The sequence below is a fragment of the Orcinus orca genome, chromosome 15, assembly GCF_937001465.1.
Source record: "Orcinus orca chromosome 15, mOrcOrc1.1, whole genome shotgun sequence".
Taxonomy (NCBI): Eukaryota; Metazoa; Chordata; class Mammalia; order Artiodactyla; family Delphinidae; genus Orcinus; species Orcinus orca.
This window is the reverse complement of record NC_064573.1, coordinates 38,121,528-38,141,848: the sequence shown is the minus strand read 5'-3', so window position 1 is coordinate 38,141,848 and position 20,321 is coordinate 38,121,528. Positions and strand designations below refer to the sequence as shown.

Sequence of the window (20,321 nt, the reverse complement as noted above, 5' to 3'; positions counted from 1 at the left end):
CAGGGTCTTCTGAGTACAGAAGACAAGGGTCGTCTTCTGTATCTTGGATGGTAGTTACATTGGGCATTGCCTTGCTCATAACTGTTTTGTGTACTTTTCTATGTTTCATGTATTTCATATTAAAGAATTTGTTTAAAAAGATCTACAGCAGGAAGCAATGGAAGATTATGGATTTGGAGTGAGGCATAGCCCCATGTCTCACATATTATATTGATGTGACCTTGGGAAAGTTGTGTTGATTCCTTGAACTTCATTTTCTCATCTGTAAAATGCTAATTATAATAACTACCTTACAGAATTGTTGTTAAGAATAATAGGTTGAATATGTAAAACATTTAGCACAGTATATGGTAAACTCTGCGTTGAGAGCAGCCAAAGTGACAGGGTGTTCTGGGAGCATGTTCTGCATTCAGTGGTCAATGAAGGTGACCATTTAGAGCCAAGTTATCTCATCAGAAACAATTTGCATGACATTGTCTTTCCTGACCTTCATTTTTCATTTCTCATCTTCACTCCTTTAAAAATTATTTTGAATTATTTAAATATATTAGTTTCAACAAGAACTTCATAAAAGAAGATATCCAAATGACCATCAGGCATATGTTCATTAATATCATTACATATCAGGGAAATGGAAAATAAAACCACAGTGTTATTTAACTATACAGGCACCAGATTGTCTAAAAATGAAACACACTAGGGAGTGTTGCTGTGAATGTGAAGCAACTGGGACTCTCTTAATTTGTGGATGGGGGTGTGAAACAGAATAACCACTTTGGAAAGCTTATTGGCGTTTCTAATAAAGTCAAATATGCCTACCCTGTGCCCAAGAGAAACAAATGTGTATGTCTAAAAAAAAGGCGTGTATGAGAATATTCATAGCAGCTTCATATATAATAGCCCTAAACTGGAAACAACCTAATCCAATAAAAGGATAAACAAATTTTGCTTTATTCATACAATGAAGTACTATGCAGCAGTAAAAAAGAATAAACTATCGATATGCGCAACAACATAGAAGATACTCAAAAATTATGTTGAGCTTAAGAAACCAGGTACAAAAGGGTAGCATACTGTATGATTCCATTTATATGAAGTTCAACATAGGCAAAACTAATCTATGATCATAAGAATCAGAATAATGGTTACTCCTGGGAGTGTGAGGATGTGATATTGACTAGAAAGGACACAAAGGAACTTTCTGGGGTAATGGAATTGTTCTATAACTTGATCTGGGTGATGATTACTTGGGTAAATGCAAGTATAAAAATTCATCAAGCTGTATCCTTAAGGTATGTGCATTTTATTATGTATAAGTTATGCCTCCATTTAAAAAAATACCTAATGGTTTCTAAGTTAGTGTTATATATCTGAAAAATTCATGTCAAACCCATATACCAGAGACAGCAGTTCGGGATTTGTTGTTAGTTTAAGCCTTAGTTAAGAGAAGTTATATTTGTAAATATCATATAGAAAGCATGGAGCAGCCCCGGAAAGAAAAATACATCAGTTTCATTTAAGCCCACTGTGACTTCCGTGTGTCGCAAAGGCAAATTAAGCCCCATCCAAAGCACTTTATATGAATTATCTCATCTAATCATCACAACAACCTTAAGAGGCGGTGCAAGATGTTAGTGTTAAGACTGACATCCTTTATATGAAGGAGAAAGATGAAGAACCTCTCTATTATCTCGAGCAATTCAACTCTGGCCCAACTACAAACCTCACTGTAGCAAAATGAAGATAGATAACTGAACTCATTTTCCTTGAAGACAGTTCAGAGATAATCTGTTGTAACTGAATGTGCCCCTTGGTGATCTCACCCCACCCCACTCCCCCCGCACACATACACCACAATGTTCTCCTTGAAAGAAGTTGGGTAAATATAAGGTTTGTGTTTCCTTTTTGTAAATTAGTACCCTTATAAATTAGCACCCTTGATAACTGCTCATCTTGTCTCACCACCACATTCAGTTTTGATGTAGCTGCTATTTTTAATCCCTGGTTTTCTGTTGAGGAACCTGAGGCTCAGGCAAGTTGGATAATATGTTATATTAGTTTTTTATTGCTGTGTAACAAATTACTACAAACTTAGCAGCTTAAAACAACACACATTTACTATCTCACAGTGTCTGTGGTTCAGGAGTCTGGCACAGCTTAGTTGGGTCCTATGCTCAGGGTCTTAGAAGGCTGCAATCAAGATGCCAGCTGGGCTACATTCAGTGGGTTGTTGGCAGGATTTATTTCCTTGCATATGTATGGTAGGTGCCTCATTTTCTTGCTCACTGTTGTCTGGAAACTGCCTTCTGCTCCAGAGGTCATTGCCACATGAGCCCCTCCATAAGCCATCCCACCCTATGTATAATAGTTTGCCTCTGCTAATCCCAAACTCCCATTCCTTCCCCCCACCCCCACGCCCCTTGGCAACCACAAGACTGTTCTCTATATCTGGGTCTGGGGTTAGCAGATACAAACTATTATGTATAGGATGGATAAACAACAAGGTTCTACTGTATAGCACAGGCAACTATATTCAATATCCTGTGACAAACCATGATGAATATGAAAAAGAATATATTGGGTTGGCCAAAAAGTTCGTTCGGTTTTAAGTAAAAGTAAAAGACTCATTTTCACCAAGAATTTTATTGAACAATGTATTCACTAACTGAACGAACTTTTTGGTCAACCCAATATATATGTGTAACTGAGTCGCTTTGCTGTACAGCAGAAATTAACACAACATGTAAATCAACTCTACTTCAATAAAATCTTAAAAAAAAAAAAAATTCCTCCCACCACACAGTAGCTTATTTCTTCAAGGCCAGCAGGAGAATCTCTGATCTTGGGGAGGGCACCAGACCCTCTGTTAAAGGGCTTACCTGACTAGGTCTGGCCCGCATGAGATAATCTCCCTTTTTATTAATTCAAAGTCAGCTGGAGCCTCAGTTACATCTGCAAAGTCCTTTTTGCCATATAAGGTAACATAACCACAGGATTGATCTGATCATATTCACAAGTTCTACCCTCACTTAAGGGGAGGAGATAATACAGGGTGGGGACACCAAAAGGATGGGAATCTTGAGGACCATCTTAGAACTCGGTCTACCAAGTTGCACAGTCACCCAGCAGGTAATTGATAAAGCAGTATTCTCTTTGAGCAAAGCATGCATGGAAATCATTAAGTTGTAGTGCCTCTCAAAAACATAAAAGCTAACTACAAAATATTTTAGAAATATTCCAAATACCTGACATTTGTGAATAATGTAACACTCAACACCATTAAAGTAAGTGTAAGCTATATAAATACCTAAAAATGCACATATGTAAATAATGTTAAGGAACAAAAATGAGAATATAAAATAATATATACATGCTATCTACTGTTACATTAATGATACATGGATTAGAAACTATATGATGATATAAAATAGTTGATTTAATTTCTGGACTTTTAAAAAATTTATTTCTCATTTTAAAAGTATAATCTATAAAAAGATGGTTTGTCATACAAAATAGCAGGTGATAAATGTTAAATATTTCTGTTGACAATAAGTGCTACAGAAGTTCAGAATAGGGGAGATGAATGTGGACTAGAGTTTTCCTTTAGGTGTAAAATAAGGTTAATTTTTTTAATGAGGTAGTTTATCATAAATTTTGCCCTAGGACTAGTTCCTTTTATGTAGCTTGTCATCTGCTCAGTGTCATCTGCTCAGCATATAAAATTACATGGCTTCTTTGAAGAGGCCCAAGTCATCTCCCCAGATGTGGCTCATTCTGATTTAAACAGAACTCCTTTAACATTGCTTCAGAAACTCAAAATCTTAAAAGAGTCATTGTAATAGCCCCCTTTTATCATAGGAGAGGAAAAATTGTATTGCTATATATATGTTAGGTGACACTTTTTACCAATCAGTTCATCATTTTCAACTATTGCAAAGTAAATTGGTGGGATTTTTTTTTCCCCCTCTGCTAGGGATCTCAATTATTCATTCATTCTAGAGTACATGTCTCTGGAATACATAACCATCTCAACTGTTTATGAATTAGTTCTTACTTTAAAAGAAGTTGGGGCAAACTGAATAATAGCCTCCCAAACATGTCCATGTCCTAATTCCTGGAACCTGTAAATGTCATTTTATATGGCACAAGCGACTTTGTATGACAAGAGGCTTTACAGACGTGATTAAGTTAAGGATCTTGAGATGAGGAAATTAGCCAGGATTACATGGGTAGGCCCGATGTAATCAAAGTGGTCCTTAAAAGAGGGACAAAGGAGCAGTCCAATGGCCCATGGTACAGACCAGTGGTTCTCAAAGTGTGGTTCCAGATTGGAACTTGTTAAAAATGCAGATTCTCTGACTCTACTCTAGAGTTACTGAATTGGAAACTCTGGGGAATAAGCCAAGCAATTCACATTGAACAAGCCCTCCAGGTGATTCTGATACATCCTAAAGTTTGAGAGTCATTGATATAAACTAAGTTTTGCTCTCCTTGATGAAACAGGGTTGAGGCTAAAATGCTGGGAAAGCTCACTCTACTGGCCTGTCAAAGGTAGTTTGCAACTCTTCCTTTCTGCCTGAGTTCTATCAGACTATAATCACTTGAACAGCTTAATTGAAAAATCACTTATGTTTACAGCTGAAATTAAATATGTTTTGTATTTAAATAACTGCTTTTGATTAGAATCATATTTTGTGGAAAGTGCTTGGTCTTATCTGTGTGCTGTAAAGATATTTATAAGAACTCATCAAATTTCTAGCAGTAACTAACATCCTGTTCAGTATAAGGTGAAATGTTCTACATCAAACCTCATGCTATGTAATGGCCAATCGAAAGATATTTAAGGTGGCTGAATGGATTTCTTGGCTTAGTATTCAAAATTAAACATTTTAAGGCATTAACATTCAATGTTTTTCTTCTCAAAGTTGATGCTATATACCCCTCATTATTTGCAATTCCTGAAATCTTGCTTAAGCAGCGAGCGGCAACACTTTCTTTTTCTCATCCTTGTGGATTTACTGAAATGTAGATTGTTTGAAAATGAGATTAGCTTTATGGCACATGTCTGTTTAGCTATGTGACTACTATCATTTATTAATTAAGAAGACAAAAACACAGCTTTGTCTTGGTAAACATATATCACTGATTTCTGAAAAGTCAAAAGAACTCCTGTTGTGCTCTTATTTGACAAGTGATCTTGCGATTCCTTTTAGGTATCCGATAGGAAAAGCACTCTCTGGTCTTCATCTGTGGAACTGGATGGTTCCTACTTGAGTGTAGCCAAACCACAAACCCACACTCAAACCAAGCAAAGGCCTAAGTCTGCAAATCAGGACTCAGCTTCAGAATCCCTTGCGGAATTTAGGAATAATTCTTTGAAACAAGCAGCCCTTCATTATCCCAAAGAGGATGTGGACAAGGTGCCATCAGAGACCAGAACATGTAATTATGGATCCCCAGGGAAAAAACTAGTAGATGCAGTCCCTACAGAGAAAGTTCCACCAGAGGACCTGAACATGAAGGAATGCCAACACCGTAAGGCTACTCCACCTAGTCAGTGTTGTGGTCATAGACTTTCTGAAAATGCGGATCATGTTCGTGAGAGCCATCCGACAAACATGGTCCCTGAATATTCCAGGACACATCTGGAATCATGCTGGTATTGTGGGCTTTCCTGGGCATCTCTGATGCGTGGCCAAGGGGCACTGCAGCCTAGTGAAACTGATGTCAAAAAGCAGCTCTCAGAAGATAGAAGGCAGCAACTCATGCTTCAGAAAATGGAGCTGGAAATTGAAAAAGAACGCCTTCAGCATCTACTGGCCCAGCAGGAGACAAAACTACTCCTAAAGCAGCAGCAGCTTCATCAGTCTCGACTGGACTATAACTGGTGAGTCCTACCTGTTCTTTCAGCAGTATCTATAGCTTGGAGAACACAGTATAAAATGACAGCTGTGTTACTATAACAGATGTGTAGGAACAGAAGTTCCTCGGGACTTTGGTTTGCTCAAGATGCACAGCAGCTATGACTTGCAAGTAAATTGCACTGTCTTTTGGGGAAGACTTGAAAGATTACCTTGTCTTCCAAAATGTTAGCTTAGAATATCTACTTCTCAGCAGTCCAGTATAATTTTTGCTGGATTCGAAAGACAGTATTTTTAAATATTACCGTTACACAAAATCCTTTGCTGTTTGATGTCATTGTAGAGAATATTACCATTAAGTAAAAGCATGAGGTTTCAGGATGTGAAATCAGACCGAAGTGTGGCTAGCTGTCATCATTCCATGCAACGAATGATGGGAACCTTCTAAATTCAGTCTTTTCTGGTCATGAAGCATAGCCTGTTCAATAACCAGTTTCTTATACACATACCCACATTTAAACTGTTCTTCCTCTAACAATTTTTCCCTGAGAACAATGTTTCAAAAGCTAAAGTCCTGTTTTATATCATGTAGTGTTCAGCATAGTTTTACATGCAGAGTCATAAAGTTTGTTATCTCAGTTTAAAAATAGTAATAAATCAGACACAATTGTATTTTAAACACAAGAAAATATGACATTTATGTCTTTTTTAAAAAGTAAGTTTCAAGTTTTCATAGGGAATTTGTGTGTGTGTGTGTGTGCGCGTGTGTGCGTGTCTTTCCCTGCCATTTCCTCCTTGGTCAAACATACCATTTCCCCTTTGTACGCATTCTTAGACACATAGATCCTATACAGACACACTTAATACTAGTGTTATTTTCTTTTACTTCTTGGAGTTAATTTTCTTTCATTTTCAGATCTTGCCTAATATTTTTTAAATTTTAATTTCTTTGAAAGTTCCATCTTGACATTTTTCCTTCAGTGTAATACTGACTCTTCTAGGAAGCAAAAGTGGTCTTCCTCTTTCTCTTCATGATCAGTTTTATTCTTCATTGTTGAAACCTGGAGGCTTTTAAAGGAAGTGAAAATGAAGTCTCTTGTAACAAGATTGTAACCAAAGGCTGAAATGTTGCTTCAATTTTATGACCCCAATCTCTAATACTCCAGTTCATGTGTAGTCTCTCCTGAGAACTTCATTCAACAAACATTTATCGAATGCCTATGTTATGTGAGGAATGGTTCTAGGTACTTGGGATAGGTAAAAAAAATTTCAAGTGCGGTCTTTAAAGAGGTCACAATCTAGCAGGGGAGAAAGGGTAATTTTAGACTAGGCATCATGTTCATTTGAACAGGATTGTATGTTCAAATAGTGCTGCATAATGATAATAAAGTCTTTATTGTTCTCTTGATCACCCCAGCTTAGATGAAAGAGCTATGAAACACAGATTTTGAACAAGTTTTGTGTATATAAATTGTAAACGTTTATGCATATGTATAGAGATTTTTAAAAACTTTTTATTTTGAAACAATTAGATTGATAGAAGTTGCAAAAACCAGCTTCTCCCAATGACTACATTTTATACAACTGTAATATATTATCAAAACTAGTAAATTAACATTGGTACAGTGTGTATGTGTATTTCTATGCCATTTTATCACGTGTGGATTTGTGTAACCACCACCACAATCAAACTACAGGACTATTTCAGCACCACCAAGATTTCCTTTGTACTCTTCTGTTAGAGTCACTCTCTGCGCCCCCATCCCTAACCCCTGGAGACTCATAATCTGTTGTCTATGTCTATAATTTTGTTATTTTGAAAATGTTATATAAATGGAATTATACAGTATGTGAAATTTTGATATTGGCTTTTCTCATTCAGCATAATGTTCTTGACATCCATCTAGGTTGTCGCATATATTGTACCTTTTGATTTCTGAGTACTATTCCACGATATGGATATACCATGGTATGTTTAACCATTTATCTGTTAAAGGACAATTGGTTGTTTTCAGTTTTTTTCTGCTACAAATAGAGCTGCTATATATTCTAATACAAGTTTTAGTGTGGCCTAAGGTTTTTGTTTCTACAAATGAAAACTAGGAGTAAGATTGCTAAATCTTATGATAAGATCATACTTAACTTATACCACATTAAGTTTAAAATACTTTTCTACCAGTAACGTATGAAAGATCATTTCTCCACCTCCTTTCCGGCATTTGATAGTGTCACAGGTTTTTATTTGACATGTTCTAATCTGTGTGTAGTGATATTTCATTGTCGTCTTAGTTTGCATTTTCCTAATGGCTAGTGATATTGAATATCTTTTCATTTGCTAGTTTGCCCTCCTTCCATCCTTTTGGGTAAATTGTCCCTTTAATATCTCTTGCCATATTCCAGCCGGATTGTTTGAATTGTTTTCCTGTTGAGTTTTGAGAGTTCCTTATATATTCAAAGGATATAAGTCCTTTGTCAGATAGGTGGATTGCAAGTATTTTCTCCTGGTCTGTAGCCTGTCTTTTCAGTCTCAAAAAGGATCTTTCACAAAGCAAAAGTTTTCAATTTTGATGAAGTTTGATTTTTTTTATTGTAGATGATATAAAGTTTCCATAATGACTGTTGAATTTTGTCAGATACCTTTTATGTGTTAATTGACGTGATTGTTTGATTTTTCTCTTTTAGATTGCCAATATGGTGGGTTGCATTGACAGTTCTTTTTAATATTGACCTAGCATTGTATCCCTGGAATAAATCTCCTTGGTCATAGTGTATAATACTTTTTATATACTACAAATTTCTATTTACTAATATTTTGTTAAGGATATTTACATCAATATGTATGAGGGATATTGGTCTGTAGTTTTCTTTTTTTATACTGGCTTTGGTTTTGGTATCAAGATAATACGGGTCTCATTTATTTAATTGATTCATTTCTTAGTATTTCCTTATTTCTGCTTGCTTTGGATTTATCTTGTTCTTTTTTTCTGTCTTAAGGTGGGAGCTTAGATTATTGATTTGATACTTTTCTTCTTTTTTACTGGAAGCATTTAGGGCCATAAATATCCCTCTCAGCACTGTTAGTCTCACATATTTTGGTATGTTGGTATGTTCACTGAACGTAATGTCCTCTAGGTTCATGCATACTGTTGCAAATGGCAGGATTTCCTTCTTTTTTCTGGCTGAATAATATTCCACTGTGTGTGTGTGTGTGTGTGTGTGTGTGTGTGTGTGTGTGTGTGTATCTCACATTTTCTTTATCCATTCTTCTGTCAATAGACACTTAGGTTGTTTCCATATCTTGGCTATTGTGATTAATGCAGCAATGAACGTGGAAATGCAGACATCTCTTTAAGATACAAATTTCATTTCCTTAAGATAAATACCCAATTGCTAGATCATATGGTAGTTCTATTTTTAAATTTTGAGGATTTTCCGTACTGTTTTCCATAATGACTGTACCACTTTACATTCTCACCAAGAATATATAGGGATTCCCATTTCTCCATATCCTGACCAACAATTGTTGTTTCTTGTCTTTTTGATAATAGCCATTCTAACAGGTATGAGGTGACATCTCATTGTAGTATTGATTTGCATTTCCCTGATGATTAGTGATATTGAGCATCTTTTCATGTATCTGTTAGCCATCTGTATGCCTTCTTTGAGAAAATGTCTATTCACATCCTCTGCTCATTTTTTAATTGGATTGTTTGGGTTTTTGCTATTGAATTATATAAGTTCTTTATATATTTTGGATATTACCCCTTTATCAGATATATGATTTGCAAATATTTTCTCCCATTTGGTAGGTCTCCTTTTCATTTTGTTGGTGGTTTCCTTTGCTGTGCAGAGGCTTTATAGTTTGATGTAGTCCCACTTATTTATTTTTGGGTTTTGTTGCCTTTATATTTTGTGTCAGCTCCAAAAGATCATCACCAAGACTATGTCAGTGAGCTTACCACCTATGTTTTCTTCTAGGAGTTTCATGGTTTTAGGTCTTACATTCTAGTCTTTAACCCATTTTGAGTTAATTCTTATGTGACGTGTAACACGTAAGATACTGGTCTAATTTCATTCTTTTGCACGGGGCTGTCCATTGTTCCCAAAACCATTTATTGAAGAGACTATCCTTTCCCAATTGTGTATTCTTGGTGCCCTGATCAAAGATTAGTTGACCACATATGCAAGGGTTTATTTCCGGGTTTTCTATTCTGTTTTATTGGTCTTTGTGACTGTTTATATGTCAGTTTGTATGTGTGGGTGTGTCTACTCATTTGATTTTGTATTTTGATTTAGTATTTTTCTCACTTCTATTTATTTCTGATTTACTCTTTTTACTTCCAGTTTTTTTTTTAATATATTTATTTATTTATTTATTTATCTTTGGCTGCATTGGGTCTTTGTTGCTGTGCACGGGCTTTCTCTAGTTGCGGTGAGCTGGGGCTACTCTTTGTTGTGGTACGCAGGCTTCTCATTGCGGTGACTTCTCTTGTTGCGGAGCACAGGCTCTAGGCGTGCGGGCTTCAGTAGTTGTGGCACATGGGCTCAGTAGATGTGGCTCGCGGGCTCTAGAGCGCAGGCTCAGTAGTTGTGGTACACGGGCTTACTTGCTCCGTGGCATGTGGGATCTTCCCGGCCCAGGGATTGAACCCATGTCCCTTGCATTGGCAGGTGGATTCTTAACCACTGCGCCAGCAGGGAAGCCCCTCTTCTAGTTTTATTAAGCTATAATTGGCATACAGCACTGTATAAGTTTAGGGTGTACAGCATGATAATTTCACTTACATACATCATGAAATGACTACCAAGATAAGTTTAGTGAATATCTATCATCTTATATAGATACAAAATTAAATAGAAAAAAATGTTTTTTCCTTGTGATAAGAACCATTAGGGTTTACTCTCTTAACAACTTTCATATATAGCATACAGCAGTGTTAATTATATTTATTATGTTGTATATTACATCCCTAGTACTTGTTTAGCTTATAATTGGAAGTTTGTACCTTTTATCTACTTTTATCTAATTCCCCTTCTCCCTACCTATCATCTCTGGTAGCACAAACCTCACCTTTTTTTCCTATGAGTTTGTTTCTTTGTTTGTTTTTGAAGTATAATTGACCTACAATACTATGTTAGTTCCTGGTATATAAGATAGTGACTTGATATATCTATACATTTCAAAATGATCACCACAATAAGTCTAGTTGTCATGTGTCACCACAGAAAGATATTACATAATTATTGACTATATTCCCCATACTGTACATTTCATAGCCATGTCTCATTTATTTTGCAACTGGAAATTTGTACTGTACCTCTTAATCTCCCTCACCTATTTCTCACCTACCCTGACCCCTCTCCCCTCTGGCAACCACCTATTTGTTCTCTATATTTATGACTCTGTTTCTGTTTCATTATGTTTGTTCATTTGTTTTTTAGAGTCCACATATAAGTGAAATCACACAGTATTTGTCTTTCTCTGACTTATTTCACTTAGCATAATACCCTCCAAGTCCATCCATGTTGTTGCACATGGCAAGATTTTATCCTTTTGTATGGCTGTGTAATACTCCATTATATACATATACCACATCTTCTTTATCCATTCATCTGTTGACGGACACTAAGGTTTTTTCCGTATCTTGGCTATTGTAAATAATGCTGCAGTGAACACAGGGACGCATGTATCTTTTCTGTTGAATCATTAGCGTTTTTGTTTTCTTCAGATAAATACCCAGGAGTGGAATTGCTACATCATATAATAGTTCTATTTTTAATTTATTGAGGAATCTCCGTACTGTTTTCCATAGCGGCTACACCAATTTACATTCCTACCAACAGTGCACGAGGATTCCCTTTTCTTCACATCCTTGTCAACACTTGTTATTTGCTGTCTTCTTGATAATGGCCATTCTGACAGGTGTGAGGTGATATCTCATTATGGTTTTGATTTTCATTTCCCTGATGATAAGTGACGTTAAGCATCTTTTCATGTCCCTGTTGGCCATCTGTATGTCTTCTTTGAACAAATGTCTATTCAGATCCTCTGCCCATTTTTTTAACCTGTTTATTTGGTGTTTTAGTGTTGAATTGTATGCCAGTACTGTTTTGACTATAGCTTTGTAATATAGTTGGAAATCAGAGAATGTAATGCTTCCAACTTTGGTCTTCTTTCTCAAGATTTAGCTATTCAGGGTCTTTTATGGTTCCATACAAATTTTAGTATTGTTTGTTCTATTTCTATGTCTAAATCTATTTTTACAGGTTAAGAACTCAAGCTGTATTTAAGTCAAGAGAACTGGTTGCTAATAAAGACATTACTACACCCCGAGAGCTGAGGCTGGATATGAATGAGAGTGGCTCTGGACCAAGGTAAACTTGGGTGGTCGGTGAAGGCAAAATATGTAGCACACAGATATTAAGGATATGGTTGGTATATATTTATAGCTTCATATTGGTGAATCCAGTTTTCTGATCATATGAATAAATATATTCACATTATAAATTTTTGAAAAATATAGAAAAGTGTAAAGAAGAAAATAAAAATCATTCATAATCCTACCATTCAGAGACAATCCTATGAGGCATTTTCCCCTCTCTCTTTCATAATAATAATTTCTATATCATAATAGGGATTATGCTTATACAGAATTTTATTTTTTGCTTTTTTTTGTGTATCCCAGTTTCTGATGTCCTTTTTTATGAAAACATGATATTAATTCATTTAACCAATATCTATCATGTGACGAATATTACTCAATATTTATCAATAAGCCTGTTATTGGATAATATAAGGTTTTACTATTATACAATAAATTATGCTTTGAGGAATATTTCTGTACATACATTTTTAATGTATGCAGAACTACTAGCTTAAAGTACGTATAAATCCTTTTAAGATTCTTTTTTTTTTTTACATCTTTATTGGAGTATAATTGCTTTACAGTGGTGTGTTAGTTTCTGCTTTATAAAAAAGTGAATCAGTTATACATATACATATGTTCCCATATCTCTTCCCTCTTGCATCTCCCTCTCTCCCACCCTCCCTATCCCACCCCTCTAGGTGGTCAAAAACCACCGAGCTGATCTCCCTGTGCCATGCGGCTGCTTCCCACTAGCTATCTGTTTTAAGTTTGGTAGTGTATATATGTCCATGCCACTGTCTCACTTTGTCACAGCTTACCCTTCCCCCTCCCCATATCCTCAAGTCCATTCTATAGTACATCTGTGTCTTTATTCCCGTCTTTCCCTTAGGTTCTTCATGACAGTTTTTTTTCTTAGATTCCACATATATGTGTTAGCATACGGTATTTGTCTTTATTTTTCTGACTTACTTCATTCTGTATGACAGACACTAAGTCCATTCACCTCACCACAATAAACTCATTTTCGTTTCTTTTTATGGCTGAGTAATATTCCATTGTATATATGTGCCACATCATCTTTATCCATTCATCCAATAATGGACACATAGGATGCTTCCATCTCCTGGCTATTGTAAATAGAGCTGCAATGAACATTTTCGTACATGACTCTTTTTGAATTATGGTTTTCTCAGGGTATATGCCCAGTGGTGGGATTGCTGGGTCATATGGTAGTTCTATTTGTAGTTTTTTAAGGAACCTCCATACAGTTCTCCATAGTGGCTGTACCAATTCACATTTCCACAGCAGCACAAGAGTGTTCCCTTTTCTCCACACCCTCTCCAGCATTTATTGTCTATGGATTTTTTGATGATGACCATTCTGACCGGTGTGAGATGATATCTCATTGTACTTTTCATTTGCATTTCTTTAATGATTAATGATGTTGAGTATTCTTTCATGTGTTTGTTGGCAATCTGTGTATCTTCTTTGGAGAAATGTCTGTTTAGGTCTTCTGCCCATTTTTGGATTGGGTTGTTTGTTTTTTTGTTATTGAGCTGCATGAGCTGCTTGTAAATTTTGGAGATTAATCCCTTGTCAGTTGCTTCATTTGCTAATACTTTCTCCCATTCTGAGGGTTGTCTTTTCGTCTTCTTTATGGTTTCCTTTGCTGTGCAAAAGCTTTGAAGTTTCACTAGGTTCCATTTGTTTATTTTTGTTTTTATTTCCATTTCTCTAGGAGGTGGGTCAAAAAGGATCTTGCTGTGATTTATGTCATAGAGTGTTCTGCCTATGTTTTCCTCTAAGAGTTTGATAGTTTCTGGCCTTACATTTAGGGCTTTAATCCATTTTGAGCTTATTTTTGTGTGAGGTGTTAGGGAGTGTTCTAATCTCATACTTTTACATGTACCTGTCCAGTTTTCCCAGCACCACTTATTGAAGAGGCTGTCCTTCCTCCACTGTACATTCCTGCCGCCTTTATCAAAGATAAGGTGACCATATGTGCGTGGCTGTATCTCTGGGCTTTCTATCCTGTTCCATTGATCTATATTTCTGTTTTTGTGCCAATACCATACTGTCTTGATTACTCTAGCTTTGTAGTATAGTCAGAAGTCAGGGAGCCTGATTCCTCCAGCTCTGTTTTTCGTTCTCAAGCTTGCTTTGGCTATTTGGGGTCTTCTGTGTTTCCATACAAATTGTGAAATGTTTTGTTCTAGTTCTGTGAAAAATGCCAGTGGTAATTTGATAGGGATTGGATTGAATCTGTAGATTGCTTTGGGTAGTAGAGTCATTTTCACACTGTGGATTCTTCCATCCAAGAACATGGTATATCTCTTCATCTATTTGTATCATCTTTAATTTCTTTCATCAGTGTCTTATAATTTTTTGCATACAAGTCTTTTGTCTCCTTACGTAGGTTTATTCCTAGATATTTTATTCTTTTTGTTGCAGTGGTAAATGGGAGTGTTTTCTTGATTTCACTTTCAGATTTTTCATCATTAGTATATAGGAATGCCAGAGATTTCTGTGCATTGATTTTGTATCCTGCCACTTAACCAAATTCATTGATTAGCTCTAGTAGTTTTCTGGTAGCATCTTTAGGATTCTCTATGTATAGGATCATGTCATCTGCAAACAGTGACAGCTTTACTTCTTCTTTTCCGATTTGGATTCTTTTATTTCCTTTTCTTCTCTGATGGCTGTGGCTAAAACTTCCAAAACTATGTTGAATAAGAGTGGTGAGAGTGGGCAACCTTGTCTTGTTCCTGTTCTTAGTGGAAATGCTTTCAGTTTTTCACCATTGAGGAGGATGTTGGCTGTGGGTTTGTCATATATGGCCTTTATTATGTTGAGGAAAGTTCCCTCTATGCCTACTTTCTGCAGGGTTTTTATCATACATGGGTGTTGAACTTTGTCAAAAGCTTTCTCTGCATCTATTGAGATGACCATATGGTTTGTCTCCTTCAATTTGTTAATATGGTGTATCACATTGATTGATTTGCGTATTTTGAAGAATCTTTGTATTCCTGGAATAAACCCCACTTGATCATGGTGTATGATCCTCTTAATGTGCTGTTGGATTCTGTTTGCTAGTATTTGTTGAGTATTTTTGCATCTATGTTCATCAGTGATTTTGCCCTGTAGTTTTCTTTCTTTGTGACATCCTTGTCTGGTTTTGGTATCCGGGTGATGGTGGCCTCGTAGAATGAGTTTGGGAGTGTTCCTCCCTCTGCTATGTTTTGGAAGAGTCTGAGAAGGACAGGTCTTAGCTCTTCTATAAGTGTTTCATAGAATTCGCCTTGAAGCCATCTGGTCCTGGGCTTTTGTCTGTTGGAAGATTTTTAATCACAGTTTCAATTTCAGTGCTTGTGATTGGTCTGTTCATATTTTCTATTTCTTCCTGATTCAGTCTTGGCAGGTTGTGCATTTCTAAGAATTTGTCCATTTCTTCCAGGTTGTCCATTTTATTGGCATAGAGTTGCTTGTAGTAATCTCTCATGATCTTTGGTATTTCTGCAGGGTCAGTTGTTACTTCTCCTTTTTCATTTCTAATTCTATTGATTTGACTCTTCTCCCTTTTTTTCTTGATGAGTCTGGCTAATGGTTTATCAGTTTTGTTTATCTTCTCAAAGAACCAGCTTTTAGTTTTATTGATCTTTGCTATCGTTTCCTTCATTGCTTTTTCATTTATTTCTGATCTGATCTTTATGATTTCTTTCCTTCCGCTAACTTTGTAGTTTTTTTGTTCTTCTTTCTCTTAATTGCTTTAGGTGCAAGGTTAGGTTGTTTATTCTAGGTGTTTCCTGTTTCTTAAGGTAGGATTGTATTGCTATAAACTTCCCTCTTAGAACTGCTTTTGCTGCATCCCATAGGTTTTGGGTCATTGTGTCTCCATTGTCATTTGTTTCTAGGTATCTTTTGATTTCCTCTTTGATTTCTTCAGTGCTCGTCTCATTGTTGAGTAGTGTATTGTTTAGCCTCCATGTGTTTGTATTTTTTACAGATCTTTTCCTGTAATTGATATCTAGTCTCATAGCATTCTGGTCTGAGAAGATACTTGATACAGTTTCAGTTTTCTTAAATTTCCCAAGGCTTGATTTGTGACCCAAGATATGATGTATCCTTGAGAGTGTTCCATGAGTACTTGAGAAAAATGTGTATTCTGTTGTTTTTGGATGGAGTGTCCTATAAGTATCAATTAAGTCCATCTTGTTTAATGTATCATTTAAAGCTTGTGTTTCCTTATTTATTTTCATTTTGGATGATTTGTCCATTGGTGAAAATGGGGTGTTAAAGTCCCCTACTATGAATGTGTTACTGTCGATTTCCCCTTTTATGGCTGTTAGTATTTGCCTTATGTATTGAGGTGCTCCTATGTTGGTTGCATAAATATTTACAATTGTTATATCTTCTTCTTGGATCAATCCCTTGATCATTATGTAGTGTCCTTCTTTGTCTCTTCTAATAGTCTTTATTTTAAAGTCTATTTTGTCTGATATGAGAATTGCTACTCCAGCTTTCTTTCGGTTTCCATTTGCATGGAATATCTTTTCCATCCCCTCACTTTCAGTCTGTATGTGTCTCTAGGTCTGAAGTGGGTCTCTTGTAGACAACATATATATGGGTCTTGTTTTTGTATCCATTCAGCCAGTCTGTGTCTTTTGGTGAGAGCATTTAATCCATTTACATTTAAGGTAATTATCGATATGTATGTTCCTATTCCCATTTTCTTAATTGTTTTGGGTTTGTTATTGTAGGTCTTTTCCTTCTCTTGTGTTTCTTGCCTAGAGAAGATCCTTTAGCATTTGTTGTAAAGCTGGTTTGGTGGTGCTGAACTCTCTCAGCTTTTGCTTGTCTGTAAAGGTTTTAATTTCTCCATCAAATCTGAATGAGATACTTGCTGGGTAGAGTAATCTTGGTTGTAGGTTTTTGTCCTTCATCACTTTAAATATGTCCCGCCAGTCCCTTCTGACTTGCAGAGTTTCTGCTGAAAGATCAGCTGTTAACCTTATACGGATTCCCTTGTGTGTTATTTGTTGTTTTTCCCTTGCTGCTTTTAATATGTTTTCTTTGTACCGTTTGCTTAATATGTGTCTTGGCGTGTTTCTCCTTGGATTTATCCTGTATGGGACTCTCTGTGCTTCGTGGACTTGATTAACTATTTTCTTTTCTATATTAGGGAAGTTTTCTATAATCTCTTTCTATAATCTCTCCAAATATTTTCTCAGTCCCTTTCTTTTTCTCTTCTTCATGTGGAACCCCCATAATTTGAATGTTGGTGTGTTTAGTGTTGTACCAGAGGTCTCTGAGACTGTCCTCAGTTCTTTTCATTCTTTTTTCTTTATTCTGCTCTGCAGTAGTTATTTCCCCTATTTTATCTTCCAGGTCACTTATCCGTTCTTCTGCCTCAGTTATTCTGCTATTGATCCCTTCTACAGTATTTTTAATTCATTTATTGTGTTGTTCATCATTGCTTGTTTCATCTTTAGTTCTTCTAGGTCCTTGTTAAACATTTCTTGCATTTTCTCTATTCTATTTCCAAGATTTTGGATCATCTTTACTATCATTATTCTGAATTCTTTTTCAGGTAGACTGCCTATTTCCTCTTCATTTGTTAGGTCTGGTGGGTTTTTATCTTGTTCCTTCATCTGCTGTGTGTTTTTCTGTCTTCTCATTTTGCTTATCTTACTGTGTTTGGGGTCTCCTTTTTGCCGGCTGCAGGTTCATAGTTCCCATTGTTTTTGGTGTCTTCCCCAGTGGCTAAGGTTGGTTCAGTGGGTTCAGTAGGCTTCCTGGTGAGGGGACTAGTGCCTGTGTTTTGGTGGATGAGGCTGGATCTTGTCTTTCTGGTGGGCAGGTCCATGTCTGGTAGTGCGTTTTGGGGTGTCTGTGAAGTTATTATGATTTTAGGCAGCCTCTCTGCTAATGGGTGGGGTTGTGTTCCTGTCTTGCTAGTTGTTTGGCATGTGGTGTTCAGCACTGTAGTTTGCTGGTCATTGAGTGAAGCTGGGTGTTGGTGTTGAGATGGAAATCTCTGGGAGATTTTCACCGTTTGGTATTATGTGGAGCTGGGAGGTGTCTTGTGGACCAGTGTCCTGAAGTTGGCTCTCCCACCTCAGAGGCAGAGCACTGACTCCTAGCTGCAGCACCAAGAGCCTTTCATCCACACTGCTCAGAATAAAAGGGAGAATAAGGAGAAAGAAAGAAAGAGGATAAAAGAAAATAAAATAAAGTAAGATAAAATAAAGTTATTAAAATAAAAAATAATTATTAAGAAAAAAATTTTTTAAAAGTAAAAACAAACAAACCAAAACGGACGGATAGAACCCTAGGACAAATGGTGAAAGCAAAGCTATACAGACAAAATCTCACACAGAAGCATACACATACACACTCACAAAAAGGGGAAAAAATAATAAATCTTGCTCTCAGAGTCCACCTCCTCAATTTGGCATGATTCATTGTCTATTCAGGTATTCCACAGATGCAGGGTACATCAAGTTGATTGTGGAGATTTAATCCGCTGCTCCTGAGGCTGCTGGGTGAGATTTCCCTTTCTCTTTTTTGTTGGCATAGCTCCCAGGGCTCAGCTTTGGATTTGGCCCTGCCTCTGCATGTCGGTTGCCGGAGGCCGTCTGTTCTTCGCTCAGACAGGACGGGGTTAAAGGTGCAGCTGCTTGGGGGACTCTGGCTCACTCAGGCCGCGGGGAGGGAGGGGTACGGATGCGGGGTGAGCCTGCGGGGGCAGAGGCCTGCGTGACGTTGCACCAGCCTGAGGCACGCCGTGCGTTCTCTCGGGGAATTTGTCCCTGGATCCCGGGACCCTGGCAGTGGCGGGCTGCACAGGCTCCCCGGAAGGGAGTTGTGGAGAGTGACCTGTGCTCAACACACAGGCTTCTTGGTGGCGGCAGCAGCAGCCTTAGCATCTCATGCCTGTCTCTGGGGTCCGCGCTGTTAGCCGCGCCTTGCGCCCGTCTCTGGAGCTCCTTTAAGCAGCACTCTTAATCCCCTCGCCTCGCGCACCAGGAAACAAAGGGAGAAGAAAAGGTCTCTTGCCTCTTCAGCAGGTCCAGACTTTTCCCCGGACTCCCTCCCAGCTAGCGGTGGTGCACTAACCCCTTCAGGCTGTGTTCACGCCGCCAGTCCTCTGCCTGCGCGCGGATGGAAGCCTGAGCCTCAGCTCCCAGCCCCGCCCTCCCCAGCGGGTGAGCCGACAAGCTTCTCGGGCTGGTGAGTGCCGGTCGGCACCGATCCTCTGTGCGGGAATCTCTCTGCTTTGCCCTCCTCACCCCTGTTGCTGTGCTCTCCTCTGTGCCTTCGAAGCTTCCCCCCTCCGCCACCCGCAGTCTCCGCCCGCGAAAGGGCTTCCTAGTGTGTGGAAACCTTTCCTCCTTCACAGCTCCCTCCCACTGGTGCAGGTCCCGTCCCTATCCTTTTGTCTCTGTTTATTCTTTTTTCTTTTGCCCTACCCAGGTACGTGGGGTCTTTCTTGCCTTTTGGGAGGTCTGAGGTCTTCTGCCAGCATTCAGTACGTGTTCTGTAGGAGTTGTTCCACGTGTAGATGTGTTTCTGATGTATCTGTGGGGAGGAAGGTAATCTCCGCGTCTTACTCTTCCGCCATCTTCCCCCTCTCCCCCCTTTTAAGATTCTTGATTCACATTGCCAAATTGCTTTTCATAAAAAGTTAAATCAGTTTACACCCCAAAATCAATGTTTGAGAATGCTGTGTTCATGAAATATAAAGAATTTTTGGCCAGTGTTTTTTCAAATATATTTTTTCCCTATTCTCTTTATCCTCTCCTTTTGGAACTCTGTTTACATGTATATTAGAGCTTTAGTTTATTGTCCCAGAGGTCCCTGGCTCTTTGCTAATTTTTTAAAATCTATTTTTCTTTATTCTTCGTATTGAATAATTTCTATTGATCTATCCTCAGATTCATCAACTCTCTTCTGTTATTTCTAATCTGCCATTAAGCCCATACAATGATTTTTTTTAATTTCAGATGTTGGTTTTTTTGGTTTTAGAATTTCCATTTGGATCTTTGTTTTAATTTCTATTTCTCTGTTAAAATTTTCTATTTTATTTGTTACA

The 20,321-nt window shown here is 37.5% G+C and overlaps 1 protein-coding gene across 11 annotated transcripts in view; it reads left to right on the top strand.

Annotated features, from left to right (window-relative positions):
* The window catches only part of KIAA1328 (KIAA1328 ortholog), a 391,560-nt gene that overhangs the window by 230,065 nt on the left and 141,174 nt on the right, over nucleotides 1–20,321 (top strand). For 9 of the 11 annotated variants that reach the window (XR_007471679.1, XM_033412322.2, XM_033412321.2 and 6 more), the window contains 2 exons: nucleotides 5,214–5,887; nucleotides 12,129–12,236. Coding sequence is in view for 10 of the 11 variants with exons in the window: in XM_033412322.2 (XP_033268213.2) it covers nucleotides 5,214–5,887; nucleotides 12,129–12,236 (782 nt within the window). In the remaining variant the exon portion in view is untranslated. The remainder of the gene's footprint in view (nucleotides 1–5,213; nucleotides 5,888–12,128; nucleotides 12,237–20,321) is intronic. The other 2 variants (XM_004283444.3, XM_033412323.2) reach the window with 1 other exon arrangement.